The following is a 13,354-nucleotide window of genomic DNA, read 5'->3' as shown; positions in this document are numbered from 1 at the left end:
AATTGTTTACAGTATATACTGTATGGAATGATATAATAAATGTAAATTAGTTTGAAAATAAAAATATCAAATAAAAATATCAAATGGACAGAGGCGGGGAGAGGGGAAGTCAACCATATATATTTGTTTAATGATAAGATAGAAATTGTTTACAGTATATACTGTATGGAATGATATAATAAATGTAAATTAGTTAGAAAATAAAAATATCAAATAAAAATATCAAATGGACAGGGGGGAGAGGGGAAGTCAACTATATATATTTGTTTAATGATAAGATAGAAATTGTTTACAGTATATACTGTATGGAATGATATAATAGAATGTAAATTAGTTTGAAAATAAAAATATCAAATAAAAATATCAAATGGACAGAGGGGGGGAGAGGGGAAATCAACTATATATATTTGTGTAATGATAAGATAGAAATTGTTTACAGTATATACTGTATGGAATGATATAATAGACTGTAAATTAGTTTCAAAAATAATAATAAAATTTTTTTTTTACAAAGAAGAGAATGCAGATGGATAAAATGTGCATCTAGAGAGCGGCAAAACCTCCCATGCGTTTTCGCCCTTACAAGTGTCGTTGGTTTAAGAACTCCCGTCTTAATGTCGAATTAACATATCTACAAAACCAGCCTACAACTTGGGTGTCGTCAGAAACTACAATCCCCATCACGCCCACGGCAAGGAGACCGCCGACAACCGACGGGGGGCGCGGCCAACTAATTGAATCGAGCCAATCTCGGAGGGCAAAGAGTGTTCGGAGGGAGGCTGGCCTTTGGATTGGCTACTGCAGCAATCGTGGGCGTCAACCTGAGGCGCGAGGGCTGAAACCTGGCAGAGAGGCGCTGGCGGTGCGCTCGGAGCAGTCTCGGGAGTCGGGCGGAGCGGGTCTTGATCTAATCCCGAAAGACTCAGCGGGACAGGATTCATGGATGGCCCGTCCAGGCTCTGCGGAGGTGTGTACCTCGATCCGGACTAACAAAGTGAAAGGCATGGCCACTCCGGATTTGGGCGGGGATAGGGATGGAGTAGATGAATTTACCAGGCTAAACTGGGAAGGGGTCACAGTGGGTAGCCGTGTTAGTCTGTCTGCAGCAGTAGAAAAGGGCAAGAATCCAGTAGCGCCTTAAAGACTAACAAAAATATTTTCTGGTAGGGTATGAGCTTTCGTGAGCCACAGCTCACTTCTTCAGATACTGTATCTGATACTTCTTCAGATACTGTATCTGATACTTCTTCAGATACTGTAGCTGAAGAAGTGAGCTGTGGCTCACAAAAGCTCATACCCTACCAGAAAATATTTTTGTTAGTCTTTAAGGTGCTACTGGACTCTTGCCCTTTTCTACTACTGGGAACGGGTGTTCTCGTGATGGTCAGTCCAAAGTGGGATGCTCTTTATCGTGTATTCTGGGCTGTGGACCAAAAGCGAGTTTTCGTGGGAGCAGTTTTGGATTTGCCCTCTGTTCACACCCTGACGTGTAACGGTGTGTGGTAGGTCGGTGATGCATTGTCTCTGCTTGATCACCGACTCCCAGACTTGCCTTTCAGAGCTGCTGAAGTTGCGTGGCTTGTGTCTGAGTGTGTGGTTCCCCAATGTGGATTGTGTGTGTGTGTAAAGTGCCGGCAAGTCGCCGCTGACTTATGGCGGCCCCTTTTTTGGGGTTTTCATGGCAAGAGACTAACAGAGGTGGTTTGCCAGTGCCTTCCTCTGCACAGCAACCCTGGACTTCCTTGGTGGTCTCCCATCCAAATACTAACCAGGGCTGACCCTGCTTAGCTTCTGAGATCGGACGAGATCAGGCTAGCCTGGGCCATCCAGGTCAGGGCCCAACGTGGATAAAAGGGGATTTTTAACAAATGCTCCCAAATAAGGAAGAAGTTCAAACTAACATTCTGCTGCCCTGCCAAACTCTCTGCTTGCCTGAAGTTGGATAGTGTGTGCCCTCCTGCGTGTTTTACACACTTTTCCATGTATGAATTTATGACACATCTGAGGGGGTTGGGTGCCCTGGTGGCTGTTGAGCTTGTATGTGTGGCTGGACTCAGTTATTGATACTGATGGTTGGAAGATGTGGAAGGGCTCAATAAGAGGAGAGCTCCTGCTTTTGGTCTCCTGGAAGTATAGCCCTGTAGTCTCTCTATCTCTGGAAGTGATGGTCCACTTTGGTCTTCCTGATTTTCTTGTGTTCAGATTGGGTCTAAAACCATCAGGGAACTACAGCTTACTAGCCTGGGGTGGATTTCTAATGGTAACTTAATTTGGAAGAGAAGCGAAGGGCAAGCTGCTATTTCATGTTTCTGTCTGAACCTTTGTTCCAGGAACATGGGGCAGCCTAGGTGGGGTTATCCCATTTTATCCTTGCCTAAGGAGGATCACAGGAGCCCCGTGGCACAGAGTGTTAAGCTGCAGTACTGCAGTCAAAAGCTCTACTCACGACCTGAGTTCGATCCCGACGGAAGTCTGTTTCAGGTAGCCGGCTCAAGGTTGACTCAGCCTTCCATCCTTCAGAGGTCGGTGAAATGAGGACCCAGCTTGCTGGGGGTAAAGGAAAGATGATAGGGGAAGGCACTGGCAAACCACCCCGCAAACAAAGTCTGCCTTGGAAACGTAGGGATGTGACGTCACCCCATGGGTCAGGAATGACCCGGTGCTTGCACAGGGGACCTTTACCTTTACCTAAGGAGGATCAAATGGGATCTTGCTCTGCCGTGAGGTGGGCTGAAAAGATGTTGGCTGGATCAAGTTTTGTGGTTGAACTGGGGTTTGAAGTTTGTCCTTCTGGTCTGAATCTAGCGTTCTGTCCATGACCTCACACTAGCCTTCTGATAGGTGTTGGTATCCATCTAGTTCTTATCCATCTGACTTTGTATATGAGTATGTGTGGGGCAACAATAGCACGTGTCAGCATCCTGGCACTGATCTCTTTCAACTGAGACTGTTGCCTGATGCTTTTACTCATGAACAAGCTTCCTGAATTTACTCAGGTTTGATTTTTGATGTAGTGCTTTTGGTTGCAACATTTGGGGCGAGGGAGTATCTTCCTGGCATGCCTTTCTGATGCGTAGCAATCTACGCACATGTGAGTTGGCCGAAAGTTTTCTTCCTGTTGTTTTGAGAAGCTGAGACTGCATTTAAGGCTTGCGATCTGACAAAACATTTTTTAAAAAATGACTAGAGATGGAATCCTGCTAAGTCCAGGGCTGTGTGTTTGGGTTGCTTCGGCATAGCAGATCCGAGTTTCCTGGAAGTATCATGCAACAAATTTGGCCCCAACTGCTGCTGGCGTTCGGAAGGGCTCCATGTTCCAGCTCCAGGATTAGCAGCCAGTGAAGCAGCTGCTGGGATCTCATTTACTTTTCAACACGCCTTTAATGAGCCCCGGGAGAAGATCTTCTGATTTCCCCCCTGACCGGCCTGCGATCTGTTCTTTTTCAGAATTTCTCTGGTGATCCTGCTGTCCTGCTGCTGAACTAGCCACCCGCCTGGAGCTTACGCACATCTGCAGGCTTCTTTCAAGCAGAAGAGGAGGCCAGAAGGATGTCTGACGAGACGCTTTTGAGCATGGATGAGGGAGCGCTGCGGAAACTGGTGAGCTTGTCCTGAGATGCTGTCCTGTGGAATTACAGGCGCTTTAACCACAGAGAAATGTGGAGCTTCTGGCTATTGCTGACTGTGTCTGGCTTGGGATCTCCACTCTGAGAAACGAGAGGAGGGCCGTCCAGGCTGCCTCCGGGGTTTCTTTTGCTTCTCAACCGTTAGCTGTTGGAAGTAAGCAAGAGCCACAAAAGGTTGTGTTGGGGTAAGGAATAGAGTGCATTGCCTCTGGCTTGCAATGAGAAAAGCTCCCAAGCCATAGGGGCCCTGCAGAGCCAGGGATTTCAAGCCCTTCCCTGCATTTTCAGCTTGGATTTGCTTTTATGAAGCAAGTCCTTGTTTCTGCCTTCCGGTATTCCGGCCATTGATTGCAAAGACGCTGGAAAGATTGACAAGCACACAAGAGGTTGTTGTTGTTTTTCCCCTCAAAATTTAATTTTTTTAGCAAAATTATTCAGTTACTTTAAACCTATTAGACACCATTTAAATGTCTCAAAAGGTACTTGCAATGCTTCCTCCCACTCCCAACTATTTACAGGCATGTCCAGCTTGCTGTAATGTCCGTCTGTCCACGAAGACAGGCTCTTGCTTTTTGGTTTCCTTGAAAATGTCCTATGTGTTGGTTTTAATCGGGAGCTGGTCACCTGCCATCCAAGCAGAGCATTCTCCTTCCTGGCAGATGCAGAAATGCAAGGGTGCTCTCTGCTTGCTCAAAGCAGTTAGAGCTGCCAAGCGGAATGTCTTCAAAGAGTACCCATTCAACAGGCAACCACAGAAACTGGTCCGTTAAGGGCAGTGCCACTACAAGCGAATGGCAGTTTTATGTGCGGTTAAACATCAGTGATTCTTTCCCCCCCTGAAGCAGCCTAGGAACTTCAGTTTCTAAAAAGGAAATCTTGGTTAGTAATCCCTAGCTGTCCTTGCAAAGCGTGGTACCCTGAGGAGAGGGAATGACTGCTTAGCCAGTTTTCAGACTTGTTCCACATATTATGCAGAATCAGACGGTACACCGAGGTGGTAAAATCTGGGTCTGCCCGGTTTCTGGTTCACCCCATCTGCGATGGGTCATTTAAAAAAATGAATCTTCCTATGCATTTTTGTTCTGGTCCTTCTTCCAAGTAGTTCATGGCAATGCACAAGAGTGTCCTTACCCTATTTTGTCCTCACAGCAACTCTGTGAGGTGGGCTAAGCCGAGAGTGGTGATGGGTCCAGGGTAACCTGAGTTTCACAGCTAAGTAGGAATTTGAACCCAGATCTCTCAGTTGCTAGGCAGATGCTTGAAGTACTGTACCACCTGTCTTCTCTGTGTTGGGGGGGGAAGCCCCATCCTAACCCTCCTCCCTGAATTTAGAAAAGGTGTACATCGGGGGGGAAAAGCTTTGGCGTAGCCCTTTCCCCGATATACTGCTTTACTGTACACAGGGACATTTCTTATTCTTGTCTTTAGAAAATGCCCCTATAGGCTGACACACTGCAGGCTAAAGTTCTGCCATCTATTGTGTGTATAATAGCTTTGCATAGTTAGAAGAGTACGGGCTAGGTCTGATGGCGTGCATCTGCGTCCTGCCGAAAAGAGTGTGCTGTATTTTGGTGACACGGTTTGGTTTAGCAGACAAGCTGAGGGTGTACTGCTCATGTACATCTTCACTGTTCCCAAATGGCTTCCCATTTTGTAAGCTAGAGTTGGAATCAGGCCTCTGTTTTGTGTGTCTGTGTGCATATTCCAGGGGGCACTGCAAACATTTCTTTTGGGTGGCTACCCAGGCGTGGAACTTTGCTGCTGCAAACTCAGTGTTTATATATCATTTCTGTTTACTTTCTCTCTAGATGGAGACACTAGTATGTTCAGGGCTAAACCAGAATCTGTTCTTTATGCTGAGTGGAAGCCTCGGTTATCTGTATCTGAAGTCCCTGCTTGTGTAGAGGCCTCTGTATATTGTGCATGCATCAAATTAGAAAAAGAAATCTAATTTACATGAACAGAATGGATTATGTTAATTGGTCCCTTTACATATGTGCCCTCACCCTGCATAATTCTACCTCCATGAATCAGGTTTTCTAATACCTCCCCTTTTTCTTGTCTCTTCAGTGTCAAAATTTAGATTGCAGACACAGCGGCCTATTGTCTCTGCTTGCACTACACTACAAAGTTCCGCATTCATAGATTAGTGCTATAAAAAGGGTAATAAACGGTGTGTTTGAAAATGTCTTTGGAATTATTTCTGGAAAGGAAGTATGTATTTGGGAGGAATGGAGGGCAGAGAAGATCACAGAGAAGCTTTTCGCCAGGAGGAACTGAAGCTCTGCTTTTCCAACAAAGGAGAGACTTTCACAGTGCTGAGTTCTGTGAAAACTGGTCTGTCTGCTTTGTGTGGCAAATGTCTAGAATCCTGACCATGCTGTCTGTGAGACAGTTGCCTTTAATGGCGCCGGTCAGTGACTGGTGGTTGTTTGCATTTGGCTGCTGTGAAGAGCCCTTAGTGGAAGAATTGGTGGAAGCCTGCTGCCAGGCCAGGAGCAAGAAGTGATGGAGAAATGGGATTCAGGTCCTAATTTCAGGACCTTGCATGCTCTATCTGATTGCCTCCGGGCCTTTTTAGGAGCATGGCTAAAATGCTGCCTTTGCCCTCAGTCTGTAGGAAAACTGCTCCCTCTTTCGTATTAATCTTGTGGGTTAAGCTTGTGTTGCTTGGAAGTCCCTGCACTGAGATGTCTGCTAAAACTTGGCCAGTTTGGGTCTTCAGATCTTGGAGAGGCTGCTGTTTTCCATTTAGTTGCATTCCTTAATGTCTGCCGAACCAATGAAATACCAGTACTTTGAAAATGAGCTGAAAGGAAGACCAGCTCACCTGCTGCTGGGCACCAGAGCTTTTGGCCGTTGAGAGTGGGCCATGGCTTTGCACAAGAACTCTTTGTGTGGCTTCCCAGGTTGTTATTATTTTTTGGCTGCTTGGAGAAGTGGAGAGAGCCAAAATCTGTTTGCTGCTGCTGTGCCCTTCCCGAAAGAGGAGTGCATCATTCAAACTTGGTGACGGTGGGTGAAATAGCTGGTGCTCTTTCTCTGCCAGGAAAGGTCCAGACCTTCCTTTCCTCCTCTTGGATGAAAGTGCGTGGAGATCGAAGAAGGTGGCACTGAGGATGAGCATGCGGAAGGGTCGATTCAAGCGAGCGGCTGCTTGGCAGCTTGTGTGGCACATGGGAGAGAAAGATTGCAAAGTTCATGTAGCATGGAGGCATGAAGTCTCTGGTTCAGACTTGCCACAATACTTCCATATGGGCTGTTATGCTGGTCTGCAGCAGCAAAACTACAAAGGAGAACCTTAAAAACTAACTAAAAAAACTGTAATGCTTAAAGAATAGATTTTGTTTGGCTTGGGATCCAGATCTTGTTGCAGTCATGAACTCACTAGATTGCCTTAGGCTAAGCATTTCTCTCTCATCCCCCGCCTATAATATGGGGATAAGAATATTGGCTCACGTGATTGATATAACAAAGTGCTTTGAACTCTCTAAATATTATTAGCTGAATCTCATTAGGCACATTAATGCTGGGCTCAATTGTTTACCAGGAGGATATCCCCAAGCGGTTCTAGGGTGCATGTGGTAAGTGACTGTCTTGGTGTTTCCCCATTCTTGAAAAGAAGCCTACAAAAGTTAGTAGCCTGAAAAAGAATCTTAATAGACCGGAAATGCTCCCTATGAACTATAATAGAATCATAGAGTTGGAAGGGGCCATCATCCATAAAGTTTCCCTGGGTGGTCGCCTTAAGGGTATGCTGGGGCCTCACTCTTCACGCAACTGGATGTAAAGTAGTGTAATGGCTGAGTATGAATTTTGACCCAGGAAATCCCACTTCAGATTTTGCCTCTGTCATGAATTCACCAGCTGTCTCTCTCTCTCTCTTTCTCAGCCTTAACATCCTGTCTTTAATTAGAGAGTTGTAATATTGATGTAGAGAGCCAGCATGGCGTAGTGGTTGAGAGCAGCAGTCTCTAATCTGGAGAACTGGGTTCGATTCCCCACTCCTCCACATGAAGCCTGCTGGGTGACCTTGAGCCAGTCACGGTTCTCTCAGGACTCTCTCAGCCCGCACAGGGGCAGGCAATGGCAAGCCACCTTTGAACGTCTCTAGCCTTGAAAAACCCTGTGGGGTCTCCATAAGTCAGCTGTGACTTGACGGCACACAGACACAAAATATTGATGTACCTTACAGAGCTGTTTGTAAGGATTACCAAAGGAGAAGTTTACCCTTTACAAAGGCTTTGCGACGGCCATGAAGACTTCTGTACGGACTGGCCTTGAAAGAGGCTATTTGAAACACTTTAAACATTGAGAACACCCTCGTAAGTGCTACGTGTTTTAGCAGCCATCCTCTTCCCACTCCCCCCCTCAGTCTTCCAGCTCCCCCTCAGTGTCTTGCCAAGATCTCCTGTTGCCTGAGGCAGGTGGTGGACAAAATTTACATAGCACCTTTAATCCACAAAGCTTTCCTGTTATCTGTAGTTCTTCTGTTTGTTTGCCCAAGAGTAGCTGCATTGTGTCCTTCTGTTGCTGCAGAGGACGGCAGGGCCTCTTAAGTTAACTGGTGTCCTGACATCGCCAGCATGAGCCTGCTTTGTGGAAAGTATGTAGTAGAATAGTTAGTTCAGTTTATCCTTCAAGGCAGGGTCCAGAAAACCCTTCCCCCCCCCCACAGCCTTGGTTTACAGGTTCCTTTAAAGTGTGTCCAAATATGCTTTATGCCAGGTTTCAATTAACTCTTCCCAGGGATTAGCTTGCCTCAAGTTGAGTGCCCAGTATGCTCCTTGCCCCTGTGCTAATTCGGCTGTCTTCTCTAATCAGCCATCTTGTAAACCATGTACTGTCGTCTGCAAGGATGGCACGGTCAGTTGTGCAGAAGAGACCCGTGAGCGTGAAGCAACCGGACAAACATTACTGCGTAAGCCGAGGGCTGTTTGGAATGCAGATTGCATGAAGATTTGCCTGCTCCATGTGATCCGCACACCACATCCCGACTTCCAAGGCCTTTCTGCTGGCCGGACATACTCATGGCTTCTTGTTCAGTGGAAGAACCAGGGAAGCTTATTCTGAGGGGAGGAGGGAATGAATTTGACAGGCTTTCTTTCAACTACACCTATGGGGGTGAAGGGCAGACAGTTCCCTGCCGGGGCCATCTCTTTGCCCTTCATTTTCTGACGTCTAAGGCTGGAGTGTGAGGCAGCCTTTAAGTTTTGTCATGCTACCGCACTCCAGTCCTTCCTTTGTCATCTTAATAAGATTGCGTGAAAGGGAGTCCTTACTCCCGCTTTGCAGATGTGTGAACTGAGCCAGCGTGGCGTAGTGGTTAAAAGCTGTGGTCTCTAATCTGGAGAACCGGGTTTGATTCCCCACTCCTTCACATGAGCGGTGGTCTCCAACCTGGTGAACCGGGTTGGTTTCCCTACTCGTCCACATGAAGCCTGCTGGGTGACCTTGGGCTAGTCAGTTATATCCGAACTCTCTCGGCCCCGCCTACCTCACAAGGTGTCTGTTGTGGGGAGGGGAAGGCGATTGTAAGCCGGTTTGATTCTCCTTAAAAGGTAGAGAAAGTTGGAATATAAAAACCAGTTCTTCTTAACGAATCCAGGGCTCTCACATCACATTTTCTATTGACTGTTTTCTCTAACCTGTGAGCCCCCAACCTATACGCAACCTCTAGCTATGTCCACGGGCTCACTTAATTTCCCGTTCTTGCTTTTCCCTTGGGATTGAGCAAAACAGGGCAAGTGGGTGTTAAACCAGTTAGTAGACTGTGCCCTGAGGGTTGGGTTTGGTGTGGTCCCTTACATGCTGCGCAGGCCTAACGGGTGCTGCACCTGCTTGACTGCGCAATGCCGGCGTGCAGGGGTGGGGTGGACTTGTTTGGTGCAAGCTGGACAGAGTCCAGCCCAAGAGCTGGTGCTTCCCACCTGCTGCAGCGCCCTTCCTGGGAAGCACACACTATCACTCGGCATGTTTGCAAAAGAAGACAATGGGGCTCTAAAGCTGGCAGGCTCCAGTGGAAATTTCCTCCCTCGGGCCTTGAAGCTGGCAGCTTAGCTAGCCACAAGACTGCCTGCCGCTGACCAGGTGCTTCTCTCCATTCCTCCCCCGCTTCTCTGCTTCGATCCATGGGATCGTTTGAGGGCACAGAAGAAAAAGAGTTGGTTTTTATCTGCCGACTTTCTCTACCACTTAAGGAAGAATCAAACTGGCTTATAATCACTTTCCCCATCCCGCAACAGACACTCCGTGAGGTAGGTGGGGCTGAGAGAGTGTGACTAGCCCAAGGTCACCCAGCTGGCTTCATGTGTAGGAGTGGGGAAACAAATCCAGTTCACCAGATGAGCCTCTGCCACTCATGTGGAAGAGTGGGGAAATCAAACCTTGTTCTCTAGATCAGAGCCCACCGCTCTTAACCACTACACCGCAGGATGCGGCAGTCTTGCTGTAGCTAAGCAGATCTGGGTCTGGACAGTGCCTGGCCTGCAGGTTGCTTGGGGATCTCCCAGGTATGCAACTGGAGTTCCAAGGTGGAAAAAAGTATGGATAGAAATAAATATGTAATGCTGTTGCTGTTCGATGCACAGATCTGGAGCATTCTGGATCCACGTGTGTGGGTTGAGCCTTAAGAGCTGGTGCGTTACAGTGGCTAAGAGACCGAGGCTGCAATCCCGCACACGCTGACTTGTGAACAAGTCCTATCGAATGCAGTGTGCCGTGCTTTGGAATAATCATGCATAGGGTTGGCAGGGCATGGGTAGCTGGAATGTGGTATGTTGGTTGGAATGGCTCGTAAGAACAGCCATGCTGGTCCAGATCGGTCGTCCATCTAGTCCAGCAGCCTGTTTCTTGCAGTGGCCCAGCAGATGCCACAGGAAAGCCTATATTTATTTATTTTTGAGTACCCTGCTGTTCTGCACCCTGGAAAGTTCTGGATCACCCCATTAAGATCAGGCAGGTAGGGAGGGCTGCTCTTTGCCTGTGATTGGACAGCTCCCATCTGGTTGTGCCTCCCCTTTCTGGGCTGTAGCGGAATATGCTCAAACGCCTCTCTGGGAAGGCTTTGGTTTCTTCAGCTCAGCCTGGCCAAGAGGGAATTGGGGTGTGTGTGCAGCTGGATGCTTTATGGTTGATTAACAGGAAGCTATGGCACAGTTCTTGACAACTTCCCTGCGGTCCCAGACAATTCTTAAGCGTTCCTGGGTGTGAATTTCCAGCAGACTCAGACCTAAGAGAGGGTGAGGACAGCCCCTTGTTAATGGCTCCCAGCTGGCTTTGCAGGGTTAAACAGTGAAGCGGTGGAGGGGTTATGCTGGTGCGCGCCCGGAGGCTGAGTCGGCTTGGAAAGAATGCACAATCCTCCGTGACCTGAGAAGTCGCTCCTGGAAGGAATGGCTTGGTGGTGGTGGTGGGGGGGAAATCTTCAGTGGAGTCTGAAGTCTGTCTGAGCACGAGGGTCTTTCTGATTCTCCTATGTTTCCCCTCATGCTTTAAAGGCAAAACACACACTAAAGCTGTAGTTTTCAGACTGCCAACCTTGAGAGTTTCTCAGAAGCGCCAAATAAAAGGAGAAGAGTTGGTTTTTATATGCCGACTTTCTCTACCACTTAAGGGAGAATCAAACCGGCTTCCAATCACCTTCCTTTCCCCTCCCCACAACAGACACCCTGGGAGGTGTCCTGGCCATCTTCTGGGCATGGACTAGGGGTCACTGGGGGTGTGTGGGGGAGGTAGTTGTGAATTTCCTGCATTGTGCAGGGGGTTGGTCTAGATGACCCTGGTGGTCCCTTCCAACTCTATGATTCTAGGTAGGTGGAGCGGAGAGAGGTCTAACAGAGCTGTGACTTGCCCAAGGTCACCCAGCTGGCTTCATGTGGAGGAGTGGGGAAACAAATCCAGTTCAAATAAGAGGATCAGTAATGGTGGGGCTCACCTGCCATCCCAGTATTTCCCCTCCACTTGCAGGTAGATGCTGTGCCTCAGGGCCTGTTCTCTTGGGCCTCGCTCGGCCTCAACATTGCCCCAACAGGCTTCACATACGCTCCTGTGTACCGAGTGCCTTCATATAGTTCCCAGAATTCTCTGCAGCACTCCATTTTTCTGTGACGGAAGGTCCAATACGGAAAGCATCTCCCCAAATCTTGAAAATTGGGGAAAATGCTGTGTTATAGGGAGCCTTGAGTTTTTGTGGTCAGTGGCCAGGAGGTTGGATCTTAGGGGTGAGGACACTTGCCTTGCGGACTTGAAGGCTGGCTCTTGCCGTGTTGTTGCATCTCATCCTCAGTTTTCCTTTCTATTTTTTATTTTATTCAATTTATACCCTGGCCTCCCCCAGCGAAGATGAGGGGCACTCTGTAGTGCGGCCCCCCCCAACATGGTGCCTGTGGGCACCATAGTGCCCGCCAACACGTTTTCTGGTGCCCGCCAAGTGTTTTTAGGAAGTGGGCGAGGCCAGGTAGGGCTTGTGCCCAGCAAGGCTTCTGATTGACTATTGTAGATTGGATTGGCGATGCAGATTTTTTTTGATGTTGCAGCTGCCACCACAGCACAAGGATCTGCACTGTGTTACTGAAGTTGAGCTGTGGCCATCGTTTTGTGGCTTGTTCCGCCTCCTGCGGCAGCCGTTTTGCAGGTGTGCCCCCACCATGCCATGTCAGAATTCCTAATGCGCCCACAAGTCTCCAAAAGGTTAGGGACCCCTGCTCTGGTGCTATACCTCAGGGTGCTCTGAGGGAGAAGCAAATGAAGACAGCTAATAAATATGGTCAGTTAAATGGTGAAGGTGGTTTCCAACAAGCTGTGCAAGAGGTGAGAGATCCGACGGGAGGAAAAGTAACATGGCAGCCATAGAATCATAGCGTTGAAAGGGACCACCAGGGTCATCTAGTCCTGGTTCCCCCTTTTTTTAAAAAAATAATTTTTATTTTTTCAATTATATCATCTTCTATGACAATATCCAGTACTATAAAATTAGTAGCAGTAATAATAATAATAAAAAACATATACTAATACAATTCCATTTTAAAATAAATTGTGTAATCTTTTGCTAACAGAACTAATCCCACTATTGTTGAAAATACATTTCTTACTTCAAACAAACTGTAAATAAGGGATTAGATCAACGAATATCCTTTAAATGATCCCATTAAAAATTGATTTTCACAGTAAGTTCTCCACACCTCCCATTCCCCCCAAAATTCAAATGATGACTACAAATACAGACATACAAGCAATGGATCCTTCTGCCCAAAAAGTTCGGAAGAACACAAGGATATAAAGAAGAAGACAGAAGTTCAAGAAAGTAACCAGCCGGCGACAAAGAGATCAGACATACATGAAATGGACTTTTCATCTAAAAAAGTCATGGAAGGACGTGTGGATATAAGGAAGAAGAGAGCAGGTCAAGGAATACAGATTGAAGCCACGATGAAGATGAAGCCCAGAAAGAATTATTTTTGGATACGCACCTTGTCTGAGGAAATGAGAGAGAACAAAAAAATCCTGTTCCCATACCTGACTGGCTTATTTCAGTTACAGAAGGAAGTATTAGACCATGGTTAAAGGATTGACTTAAATATGATTGCTGGATTGGAAGGTTTTGACAGTGTGGATGGGTGGCATGGCTATTAATGAAGTAGTAGAATTAAGATTAAGACATCACTTTTGGATTATATAAATAAGTCCTCCTAATATAGATTATCAATTGATATAAAGGTATACTGGAA

General features: G+C 47.1%; 1 protein-coding gene across 1 annotated transcript in view; it reads left to right on the top strand.

Moving 5' to 3' along the window:
* The first annotated feature begins 3,451 nt into the window (after nucleotides 1-3,451).
* SMTN (smoothelin) overlaps nucleotides 3,452-13,354 on the top strand; it is a 73,969-nt gene continuing 64,066 nt past the window's right edge. The window contains exon 1 of the mRNA XM_056859215.1: nucleotides 3,452-3,600. Coding sequence (XP_056715193.1) covers nucleotides 3,550-3,600 — 51 coding nt within the window. The 5' untranslated portion in view covers nucleotides 3,452-3,549. The remainder of the gene's footprint in view (nucleotides 3,601-13,354) is intronic.

This window comes from Euleptes europaea, chromosome 13 (assembly GCF_029931775.1).
Source record: "Euleptes europaea isolate rEulEur1 chromosome 13, rEulEur1.hap1, whole genome shotgun sequence".
Classification (NCBI taxonomy): domain Eukaryota; kingdom Metazoa; phylum Chordata; class Lepidosauria; order Squamata; family Sphaerodactylidae; genus Euleptes; species Euleptes europaea.
Note: the sequence above shows the minus strand (reverse complement) of the source record. Positions and strands in the feature narration are given on the sequence as shown.